Source organism: Aquarana catesbeiana, linkage group LG03 (genome assembly GCF_042186555.1).
Source record: "Aquarana catesbeiana isolate 2022-GZ linkage group LG03, ASM4218655v1, whole genome shotgun sequence".
Lineage (NCBI taxonomy): Eukaryota > Metazoa > Chordata > Amphibia > Anura > Ranidae > Aquarana > Aquarana catesbeiana.
The window spans coordinates 621,981,839-621,993,884 of NC_133326.1; the positions used below are offsets into that span (position 1 = coordinate 621,981,839).

At 39.4% G+C, this 12,046-nt stretch overlaps 1 protein-coding gene across 1 annotated transcript in view; it reads left to right on the top strand.

The window, feature by feature from the left end:
- Window positions 1-12,046, top strand: part of DDHD2 (DDHD domain containing 2) — a 65,353-nt gene that overhangs the window by 39,071 nt on the left and 14,236 nt on the right. The window contains exons 12-15 of the mRNA XM_073622345.1: window positions 1,366-1,485; window positions 4,214-4,369; window positions 6,503-6,605; window positions 6,716-6,877. Of these exons, the coding sequence (XP_073478446.1) occupies window positions 1,366-1,485; window positions 4,214-4,369; window positions 6,503-6,605; window positions 6,716-6,877 (541 nt within the window). The remainder of the gene's footprint in view (window positions 1-1,365; window positions 1,486-4,213; window positions 4,370-6,502; window positions 6,606-6,715; window positions 6,878-12,046) is intronic.

Genomic DNA, 12,046 nt, shown 5'->3' on the forward strand with positions numbered 1-12,046 from the left:
TTTTTTCCCCTCAATTCATGTTCAAAACTGATGACGTGCAATTCAGAAGAGTTCCCATAGAAGGCAGTAAGCCTGGAATTCGCATCTGAACCGCACAGAAGTGCTCAGAAAACCCACAGAACTTTTTTTAAAGTTGCACTGAATTTGCACTGCCTCTGCACCGCAGATGTGTTCCGGCTCCATAGAAAGCCGTTTTGGTTCACATGTCATGCGATTCGGATGTGGTTTAAAATGCATCCAATTTGTATATATGTGAATGGAGCCTTAAAGTGGAGTTCCAACCAAAAATGGAACTTCCACTTTTTGGATTCCTCCTCCCCTCCGGTGTCACATTTGGCACTTTTCAGGGGGGAGGAGGGAGCAGATACCTATCTAATACAGGTATTTGCTCCCACTTCCTGGCATAGGTCACCGCGGTGATGGAGGTGACCTACGCCACTTCCGCCTCCTACTCTGTCCTCCTCCACCGCTGTATTCTGTGAGACACAGAATACAGCAGGGACCTGAGAGGAAGCGCACGGCTTCACTTCCTTATTCCCTTACCAAGGATGGCGGCGGAAGCAGGCGAGAGCCGAAGGACGGATCGGCTTTGGCTGCCGACCGCGGGCTCCCTGGACAGGTAAGTGTCCATATATTAAAAGTCAGCAGCTGCAGTATTTGTAGCTGCTGGCTTTTAATATTTTTTTTTCAGCGAACCTCCGCTTTAAGAACTGAAATCAAACGAAAGAGTCTTTGTTGTGATGTTTGAGGATGAATTGCTTTACAGTAGAAGCAACTAGAGAGATCAGTGAAGGCTTTGTTTTAAAGTTCCTACTGGTTATTAAAAATATGCAAAAATATGTCCATAGTCTGGGCTCGGCTTCCCAGGGTCTCCTCCCTCCTCCTCGCGGCCAATCCGATCGGATCTCCTTTCGGCCAATCGGGTGACAGGTCTCATGACCCACTTCCTGATTGACCAGGAGGAGAATCAGTGTTATCAATATTATCAAAATATATCAACATTCGTTTGCTATTATCACACAACTGGGTGGGCTTGGAGAGCAGCCCATCCTTTTTTTGAAGCCTTTTAAAGCCTCTAGTCACATGCTTCAAACCCCCTCCCCCACTTGGAATGCATGCGTCCGACTACCTGCATGTAGATCAGGGGGCCAGACACATGGATGGGGGGGCGGTGCCCATGCGCCCCTAATGGATGGGCCGCCACTGCTGAGCACTGGCAGTGAGGAGTTTTTGCATCTGTCAGCACCACAGGACTGCCTAGGTCTATATTAGTAGGATTTGGGGGTGAGTAATAAGGAGGTATGGGTAAGTCTGGCACATTTCGGTATGTTCTTAATATGCTGTATAATGAATATCTATTTACAGGACTGTGATTGCCCAACTCAGGACACCACACATCCTTCTGATGTTGGCCAGCCCCCGCTCAGCTCAGGAAGCACTGTTAATATGGTGAATTATGAATACTTCGATGTGGGAATTGGACAGGTGAGAGAAGCCGTAGAGAATAATGCTTGTGTTGTAAAAGTACACGATGTAGCAATTTGGTGATAAATTTGTTGGTTTGAGAAAAAATTTCCATCCTACGTCTTCAAATTTTAACATCACTCGTGAAAACGAACACCCCACTAATGATTAGAAAATCGAATAAACATTCTCAAAACAAAACATTTCTATAGAAATTCTAGTGTATGGCCACCTTCAACGAACGTTCTATCTGTCCTATTCTTTTTATAATCTGGATCTAGGTAGAACGCAATATATCTGTAAGGGTGTGTGAATGGTTGTGTGTTGGTTCACATCCATGTCCGTTTAGGTCCTCAAAAACCAACAGAAAGCTTTGCAGACCCGAACACGACGGATCAGATGAGAACTGATGTAAACGGTTGCACATCTGCCCACATCCACCTGCCCATAGAGATTGCATGGGTTTGTTTTTCCTCAATCACAAAATGGAGAAAAAAATCATAATGGATACAGATATTACAGAAGTGACCTCCATCCTGATCAGATCTGACTCAGCAGGGGATCTGTTTATTTTAACAAATCTTGTATCATGCCCACAGTCTCTGACCATCATTTCCTCTAGTATGTCTGCACTCTCTGGCAATCCGCTCCAGCATTACATACAGTATACTGAACATCATGTGAGGCCATTTGGTTATGTCAGGGCTACAAATACCTTTGCGCACATTAAAGTGATATTATTCCAAAAAAAACAAAAATGTAATATATTGCAGCTTACCAAATCTTACATGTGATATGTACTGCATATGTTTACTTTTTAAATCTTTCATTTTCACCTGGTGATCCCGCCAGTAAATCCGTTATTTTTTACAACTTTCTAGAACAGCCCAGGCTGTCCAGAAAAAGTAGCAGTTAGAGTCTTGAGACAAACCGCACCAGCACAGTGTTTATAGTCATTTTAGTTTTTGCCTGTAGATACAGGAAACTGTACTAGGAGCTCCATGTCAGATGTGTTACAGTGGATCCACTTTTTTTACTTCGGCCCCTTTTCACTCTTGTGCGACATGAAAGTTGTGCGATTTTACCGCAATTTTTTGCCGCGACTTTAATCAATGCCTGTGTATTCTTGAGGTCTATGGACCTCAAATCGCATCAAAGTTGGACCAAAGTAGTACAGGGACTACTTTGAAGTCGCACAGATATGAATGGTACTCTTTAGTAATTATGGGGTACGACTTGTCATGCGACTCTAATGTCCCAAGGCACAGCACAAGTGTGAAAGGGGCCTTAATGCTAGGAGTGCATGCAGATAGTAATGTTTAGAAGAGCAGAAAATCATAACTGTTTTACAACGTATTCCAGTAAAGCCGGTCACATGCATTCAAAATAATCATATAGTGGCCTTTAGATTTTCCAACAGATATGTAGTGTGAGGGTCAAGCCATTTAATTTATATCTAATAGGTTAGGCTCTGGTGATACAGTGTTGTTGGTAATGTAAAGAAGATTGTACAATAAGATTGTAACGTGTCCAGCTTTAATGCATTCATAAAGTGGCAGACTGTTCGCTTAGGGCAGGGGTCTCCAAACTTTCTAAACCAAGGGCCTGTTTACTGTCCTTAAGACTTTAGGTGGGCCGGACTGTGGCCATCGGGAGTACGAAATGTCCCAACCTCAGTGGGAGTGATTGTGCCCTATCATTGGTTTCAGTGGGAGGAAATGTGCCCTCTCATTGGGAGGAATCGTGCCCCATTGTTGGTTTCATGGCAGGAATTGTGCCCCATTGTTGGTGTAATTTGGAAGAATTGTGCCCAAGCATTGGTGTTATTGGGCCCCAATTGTTGCTGTCAATGGGAGGAACTGGGCCCCATTGTTGGTGTCATTGGGAGGAACTCTGCCCCATCATTGGTGTCATTGGACCCCATTGTTCGTGTCAACAGAAGGAACTTTGCCCCATCATTGGCGCCATTGGGCCTCATTGTTGGTGTCAATGGGAGGAACTGTGCCCCATCGTTGATATCATTGGGAGGAATTGTGCCCCATTGTTGGTGTCATTGGGAAGAGTTGTGCCCCACCATTGGTGTCATTGAGCCCCATTGTTGGGTGTCATTGGGAGGAATTGTGCCCCATCATTGGTGTTATTGGGCCCCATTTTTGGTGTCAATGGGAGGAATTGGGCCCCATTGTTGGTGTCATTGGGAGGAACTCTGTCCCATCATTGGTGTCATTGGGCCCCATTGTTGGTGTCAATGGGAGGAACTGTGCCCCATCGTTGATATCATTGGGAGGAATTGTGCCCCATTGTTGGTGTCATTGGGAAGAATTGTGCCCCATCATTGGTGTCATTGAGCCCCATTGTTGGGTGTCATTGGGAGGAATTGTGCCCCATCATTGGTGTTATTGAGCCCCATTGTTGGGTGTCAATGGTAGGAATTGTGCCCCATCCTTGATATCATTGGGAGGAATATTCAATAAGACTCAAGTTTGGTGAGCAAATTATTACTTTTACATTAGAAAGTAGGGAATGGTCACTAATCGGTCACAGAGGTTTTCAAAATTGTTGAAGTGCTCATTATTATTTAGGTATCTTCCTAGCTAGATCATCTTTATACCTCGATTACTGATACCAGGCCACATGTACTGTATGGCAAGTTTAAAGGAAACATTTACACCAAGAAAGAGACAAGCATAGTACTTTCCAATCCATTTAAGGTACAAGATTACTTCTAATACATTGAATTTATTTTCAGGTCAAAATTAATTACCCACAACTGAGTTTCCATCCAGAAATTTTCTTTGCCTGGGGATCCCCCATTGGGATGTTTCTGACTGTGCGAGGATTAAAGAGGATTGACCCCAAGTACCAATTCCCCACATGTAAACGGTTCTTTAATATTTATCATCCGGTATGTATACCAGCTGTGCCCTCAGTCAAACATGGCTAACCTTTAGGCTTTACTGGCATATTAGCACAGCACAGCCAAGAGTGTACATTTAACGCAGCACATACCTGTCAGCATATATGTTGTGATGCGCTGCAGTGCAGTTGCTTTTCCTGCTACTCAATTAGTGCGTCAGGGTGCCATTCAATATAAATCACCGAACCATGGTATGTTCATTGCTGTGCTGGGTTTTCATGGTATGTTCATTGCTGTGCTGGGTTTTACCATGTGTAAATACAATGCATGTGTTAATGAGCTTTTAATTTTAGGACATTTTAGAGATTTTGTTAACCCATCTATCTCCAAAGGGTATAATACACAATGCTGAATCTGATGCTTTCAAGAAGTAGGGAGGCACCTTTATGTATTAGGAGCTGCATTATATTGTCAAAAGTATTGGGACGCCTGCCTTTACACACACATGAACATTAATGGCATCCCAGTTTTAGTCTGTAGGATTCAATATTGAGTTGGCCCACTTTGCAGCTATAACAGCTTCAACTCTTCTGGGAAGGCTGTCCACAAGGTTTAGAAGTGTGTCTATGGAAATGTTTGACCATTCTTCCAGAAGTACATTTGTGAGGTTAGGCACTGATGTTGGATGAGAAGGCCTGGCTCGCAGCTTCTGCTCTAATTCATCCAAAAGGTGTTCTATCAGGTTGAGGCCATAATCCCCCCTTGATTTTGTAAAATATGGGAACCGTGAATTGAGTCCTATATATTTCCCCCTCTTTTAGTGCTTATTGCTTTTGTAGAGATTGGAAGCGAGAGGCTTGTTGACGTTGTAGGAATATTTCTGCCCTTAGAGTATGGGGGCAGCTACATCATGATCAGTCTTATTTATTTATTTTTAAACCATCAATGCCGCCTCCTAAGATACCAATTTTTTTCTTCCTTTTATTTAATTATTTATTTATTTATTTTTTTATGATTTTGCAGGTCCAGTCTGCAAGGAAATACTGTACTTTTCTAATAAGGTTAATAGGAAGGTGCAAAATGCAGAAACCCATACCAAGTGATCAGTGTTTATTCATTGTTCTGCTGTAAACTGCTGAGAGAAACAGAATCTGCTTGCTTGCTTTTGACTGATGTCTTTCAACTTTACTCCTTGTGCTGCTTTATTTAAGGTCATCTGCCAAGGCATAAATATAAGGCCTCATGCACACTGGACGTGTGTTCAGCTGTCTCTAGGGTCATCAGGTGTTTTTTTTTTTTTTTTTCCTGCCGCTAAACTCCCCTGCATGTTGGCCTATGTCTCCATGCGCACATAGGCTAGTGACAGGGGCTTTTTACAGGCAAAAAAACCCCCCACTGCCAGTTTGTCCAGGAGCAGCAGAGTTTTGGCAGAAAAACGCTTGTAAACGCTTGTTAACTTTAGGCACGTTTAGTGCTTGAGCGTTGGTTCATTTCAATGGCCAGAATAAATGATTATTCTGGCCAATGAACTGAATTAATGTCCAAACTCTTGGTGCCTGTAAATGCCCCTAAACACATTACACACTTTTACAAGAGTCAGACATTTTTTCTGCCAAAACGGTGCCACCAGGAGGAATGACTTTTAAGAGAGTTTGCAAAATCTCTTGTGTGCGTGAGGTTTTCGGGTGTCTACCCTGAGGTTGTCACCCTTACACAGTACATTAAATACATACGTGAGACATACATATACATATGTAAGCGCAAGTGGTTGTAATATGATGTTCTTCTGCATGCAGGAGAAAAAAAACACATGGTTTCTTGATATGTAAACCACTTAGCACGACTATGCAACATAATTCTTAATTTAAATGTCAATTGTTCTCATAACAAAGAACATTTTACACAAGGTATGTTATAAACAGAAAAGTAGGGTGGAAGAGACCATACTATCCGATCATGATTTCACCCAGCTGACAGTAGTAGTGAAGTCTGGTCCCTATGTATTCTTCCACATAGTTTTGCTTTTTATGGTGCTTTGTCATATAAGCCAATAAACATTTTTTTTTTTATGGTATTAAATACTACTATAATTTGTTTGCCATTGTAGTAAAGCTGATAAACCACCATCATAAATCTGTTAAATTCATGTTAACATTTCCCTTTTTCCTATGTTCCTCATAGTTTGATCCAGTTGCATACAGGATGGAGCCAATTGTTCTCAGGGATGTGGATTTTGAGCCAATGCTGATTCCCCATCATAAGGGTCGGAAGAGGATGCATTTAGGTAACAATGATTCTCTCTATCTTTGGTTGATTCATTCTTTTTTTCACATGCAATATATTGTAAGTTTACGTATGTATTTGGCATCTCAACTAGTTTTCTTTTTCATCCAGAACTGAAGGAAGGACTCACGCGGATGGGCACAGACATCCTGGGTTCACTACGTGTAGCTTGGCAAACTTTCACCCGACCCCCTGTGCCTTCCTTACCACCTCCCACTGCTGAGGCTGCAACACTATCTGTTTCTGAACTCCCATTGACCGTAGACAAAGCTGGTAATTCATTTATCTAATGTATTAAAGCGGGGTTCCACTCAAATTTTTAACTTAATCTTACCCCCTTCAGTTAATTGCATAGATGTTCCTTGTCAAAAGAAGTTTATTGAGTATACAATGTTATAAAGATACATAAAGTAAGTTTACAAGGATCTATAAAGTAAGCTCATTGTTTTACAGTAGGGTTTATATAGGTAAATATCATGAAATTTCAAATATTAAACATTGGGTTCACGTAAACCTAAATTAAAGATATATATCATTTCCTTAGTTAGTTTTGTAGGTATTTAAATGATTTATACCTACTATACATATTGTTTACAAGTAGAGTGTATATAGGTCAAATAAATTCTGATAATGAGCTTTAATCGTAAGGTGGAGAAAAGGAAAGAGAAAGAAGAAAAAGGGTTGAAAGGTAGAGGTATGGTCCACAAGGTTGTCCCGCTCGTCAGTTTATTATTCTTTTTAGTTCTCTTTGAAGCCTTAGAATGGGTGTCTCTGTAAGTCATTTAATCTGTTACCATGGCAACAGGACAGAGTCATTGAAGTTTGACAGGAACTGTTGTTTTATCCAAGGATGCCAAAGTTTTTCAAATTTTGGAATTTGATTTTGATCAATGGCTACCATCTTAGCATGGGACATTGTATTATTCATTCTGTGAATTGTTTCTGCTAGTACCAATGTAGGAGATTTCCATGTCTTGGCCACTGTTTGTTTTGCAGCCGTTATTAGTTGGATCATAAGTTTGAATTGAGAGAGTGTTAACCATTCCGGTTTTAGATTAAGTAAAGTTAAATATGGATCTGGTTGTATTATTTTTTTAAATATTTTAGATACAATCACGAAGACTTCCTTCCAGAAGGTTTGGATTACTGGGCATGTCCACCATATGTGTAAATATGTGCCTATTTCTGGGCATCCTCGAAAGCAAAGAGCTGAGGTATTAGGTGAATATTTTGCCACTCTAGCGGGTACAAGGTACCAGCGAGTTAGGACTTTATAATTTGTCTCCAGTGCTAAGATGTTGGGTGAAGATGACTTAGATGTGAGCCATATGTTAGACCAGTCCGTGTCTTCTAAAGTTCGTCCCAGGTCCTCCTCCCACCTCTGAACGTAAGAGGGTCTATTAAGATTTGCTACTCCATATAATTGATTATAAAGTGATGAAATTGTACCTTTAGCAAATGGATCTTTTGTACAGATTGATTCAAAAATGGATAATTGGGATAATGGTGTATCCCCCTTTAGGAATGGTGTATAGAAATTTTTGATTTGGAGATATCTAAATATCTCAGAGTTTGGTAGATCATATTTTTCTCTAAGCGATGGGAATGAAAGGAATGATTTAGATGCTATGAAGTCATTTAGTGTCTGAATGCCTGATGTTGTCCAAGCTTTAAAAGAATTTGGGTAGATCCATGCCGGATAAAAGGACGGATTTCTGATAAAAGAAAGGAGAGGATTGTGTGGAGATTGTAACTGATATTTGGTTTTTAGTTTATCCCAGAGAGATAAGAAGTGTTTAGTTATGGGATTATGAATTTTAAAGCGGTCTTTAGGATCAAGCCATAATAAATTTGATATTAATAGAGGGTCATTTTCTGAAGCCTCTATAAATACCCATAATGGGATTTCCTGTTTTGCATGGTATTTGGACAGACTGGCCAAATGTGCTGCTCTGTAGTAGTTAGTAAAATTAGGGTATCCCAGGCCTCCTTTATTTTTGGGAAGATGTAGTGTGTGTATAGGTATACGTGGTTTAGAAGAGCCCCATATAAACGAAGTTGCTCTTTTTTGTACTATTCTCAAAAAATAGGAAGGAATTGGAATAGGGAGGACTCTGAATAGATAAAGCAATTTGGGTAGAATAGTCATTTTGATTGCATTAATCTTCCCCATCCAGGATAAAGGAAGTTGCGACCATTGTTTTATTAGATTTGTGATCTGTCTTAATACAGGAGGATAATTGGTTGAGAATAAGTCAGAATGAGATGCTGTTAAATTAATTCCAAGATATGGGATTGATTTTTCTGCCCATGTGAATGGGAGTGCAGCCCTAGCCGGGATCAATTCCATGTTTGTGAGTGAAATATTAAGCACTAGGCATTTCTTAGGATTAATCATAAGGCCGGATAGGGCTGCAAACCCATCAAGAGCTGGTATTAAGTTAGGACCAGAGACCTGTGGTGATGATAGAAAAAGTAATATATCGTCTGCAAATATACATAATTTGTGTGTAATACCTCCTACTTCAATGCCAGTTATAGTTTGGTTTGTTCTGATGTATTGGGCCATGGGTTCGAGTATAAGGGCAAATAATAAGGGAGATAATGGGCAACCCTGTCGGGTGCCTCTTTCGATATTAAAGGCTTCAGATTTGTATCCAGCATATTTTATATAGGCTTTGGGTTTATTATATAATGCTTTGATCCATGTTAAAAAGTGGGGTCCAAAACCCCATTTTTGTAATGAATATTGCATATATTGCCAGGATACTGTGTCAAATGCCCTCTTAATATCGAGAGATAGAAAACATAAAGGGATTTTCCGTTTTTTAGCAATATGTGCCAATAACACTGCCCTGCGTATATTATCACCTGCCTGTCTATTTGGCATGAAGCCTACTTGATCTCTATGTATTAATTTTCCTATAATGCTATTGAGGCGTTTTGCTATTATTTTTGCTAATAATTTAATATCGAGGTTTAACAGAGAGATAGGCCGATAATTCACACAGGAAGTATCATCAGAAAGGGGTTTTGGGATCATACAAACAATTGCCATTAGTGTTTCTTGCCGAAAAGAATGTCCATCTAGAAGTTTGTTAAAAGTTTCAGTGAGAATGGGAGAGAGTATTTCTGAGAATGTTTTATAGTATAAAGCCGAGTAGCCGTCTGGGCCTGGTCTTTTGTTAAGTTTTAGGTCTTTTATGGCGTTAGCAACTTCATCTTTAGTTATAGGCTCATCCAAACTGCTTTTTTGATTCTGAGATAACTCAGGTAAGGTTATTTTTGAGAAGAAGGATTCAGCCTCTGTAGGATTAAATTCATTGTTTGTCTTGTATAAAGTTGCGAGATGTGAGTGAAATTTATGGACTATTTTAACTGGATTACAAGTGTAAACATTTTTTGATAATTTCAAACGTATTGGTTTGAAAGATTTGTTAGTTGAATTTAATGCCCGAGCCAAATATGTACCTGGTTTGTTTGTATTCATGTAGAAATTGTGTTTGGAGCGTTTGAGGGATTTATCAACTGACTCAGTGAGAAATAGATCGTATTCCAATCTAGATTTTTCCAGATGAGATTTTGTACTCTGAGATGGATTATCTTGAAATGATATGTAGGCTGCATTAAAATTGAGTTCTAGTTTTTTTGCTAGATTTTTGCGTTCCCGTTTAAATAGTGCCATTTGTCTTTGTATTGTACCACGCAAGACAGGCTTATGAGCTTCCCACAGTGTTATTGGGGAGATGTCTGTTGTATTATTAATTGATATGTATTCCTTTAAAGCTTGTTCAATGGCCATCTGATGTAGTGGGTGTTTGAGCATTATGTCCGGTAAGTACCACGTTGGGTCATGCGCTTTTGGTATGGCTGAGGCTATAGTAGTGTATACTGCATTATGGTCAGACCACGGAATCGGAATTATATCTGATGCAATAATTTCTGGTATCATTCCTATTGTTAGAAAAATATGATCTATTCTGGTGAAGGTTTGATGAGGGTGCGAGAAATAAGTGAATTTCTTTTTCATTGGGTTACTTTCTCTCCATGAATCTACCAGATTGTATTTGGAAAGAAGTTGAGAAAAAGGTAATCTAGAGGTTATTTTGGATGGTGTAAAAGGTGATTTATCTAGAAATGGGAGGAGGACCTGGTTCGAATCCCCACACATTATTACTGTTCCTATTTTGTGTGTATTAATCACTTGTAATATATGTGAGAGGAATGGTGTAGGTTGTTTGTTAGGAGCGTAGTAGGAAATCACAGTGATTGCTGTATCCATTATATAACCCATGAGTATCAGGTATCTACCTTCTGGGTCTTTAATTTCTGATGATAAGGTGAATGGTGTGGATCGGTGAAATGCAATTAGAGTTCCCCTTTGCTTGGTACAGGCAGAAGCCGTGTAAATTTGTTGATAAAAAGGAGAAATATATTTTGGAGTAGAATCTTTGGTGAAGTGTGTTTCTTGGAGGCATACTATGTGAGCCTTCTTGTTATGGAAAGTACGGAAGGCTTTGGTCCTTTTTTGAGGGACATTTATTCCCTGAACATTCAGGGAAAGTATATTCAGTGGTGCCATGGCAATAGATCAAATAGTTTTGACTTCCTTTTTGTTATGCAGAGCTGACTGCGCAGATCAACCTGTGTGGACTGAAGAGATGAATAGATAGAAAAGAAACCAGTGAATTCTGGAGTAAAGAGTAAACAAAAAACATATGAGATTAGATGATACATTGTATAAATTATTTTTTGTAAGTAATCACAATTTACCCGTGAAAGAGAATAAATATCTCTCTCAGGGGAATAAGTGCCTTCGTCACACTCCCACATAATATGGTTGGGAGAATGAGGAGGGCTAATGGGGGTACACGGATCTTCCGCTTACAGGAGAGAAGTGCTATGTCAAAAGACATCAAAATGATGTTTCATTAATTGGAGTGCAGAATATAGTTTTTGTTGAAATTATTTATTCCAGGGTGGTTGTATATGGTTAGTCTTGCCCTAGGCTAAATAATTCAGTTAGAAAGGTACTGTTAATAACTTTGGTATTGATGAAGATAGTTTGAATTATTTTGGGATTTTAACCCTTTTAGAGTAAACAATTACATATTTTATTCATACGTAACTGTTTAGATATGTTAACTCATAAAATTGAGGTTGTATTGCTTCAGATTAGATTAAACAAAAACATAATTCTAGGAACTAGTTAGGTAATAATATATTTGTTTTAAGAAAAGAAAGAAAAAGCTTCCATTACTTCTGGATTATTGAACATATTTGTCCTAAAAAGTAATAAATCTATTGTTATTACCTGATAATATATAACTGAACAAGAATTTCCTTATTTCACTTATATATTCTAAGGCTATATGAATCAGAAGTAATAAGAAATATAACTGGAATGTAACATGATCCCACACAGTGTGTGACTATCAGAAT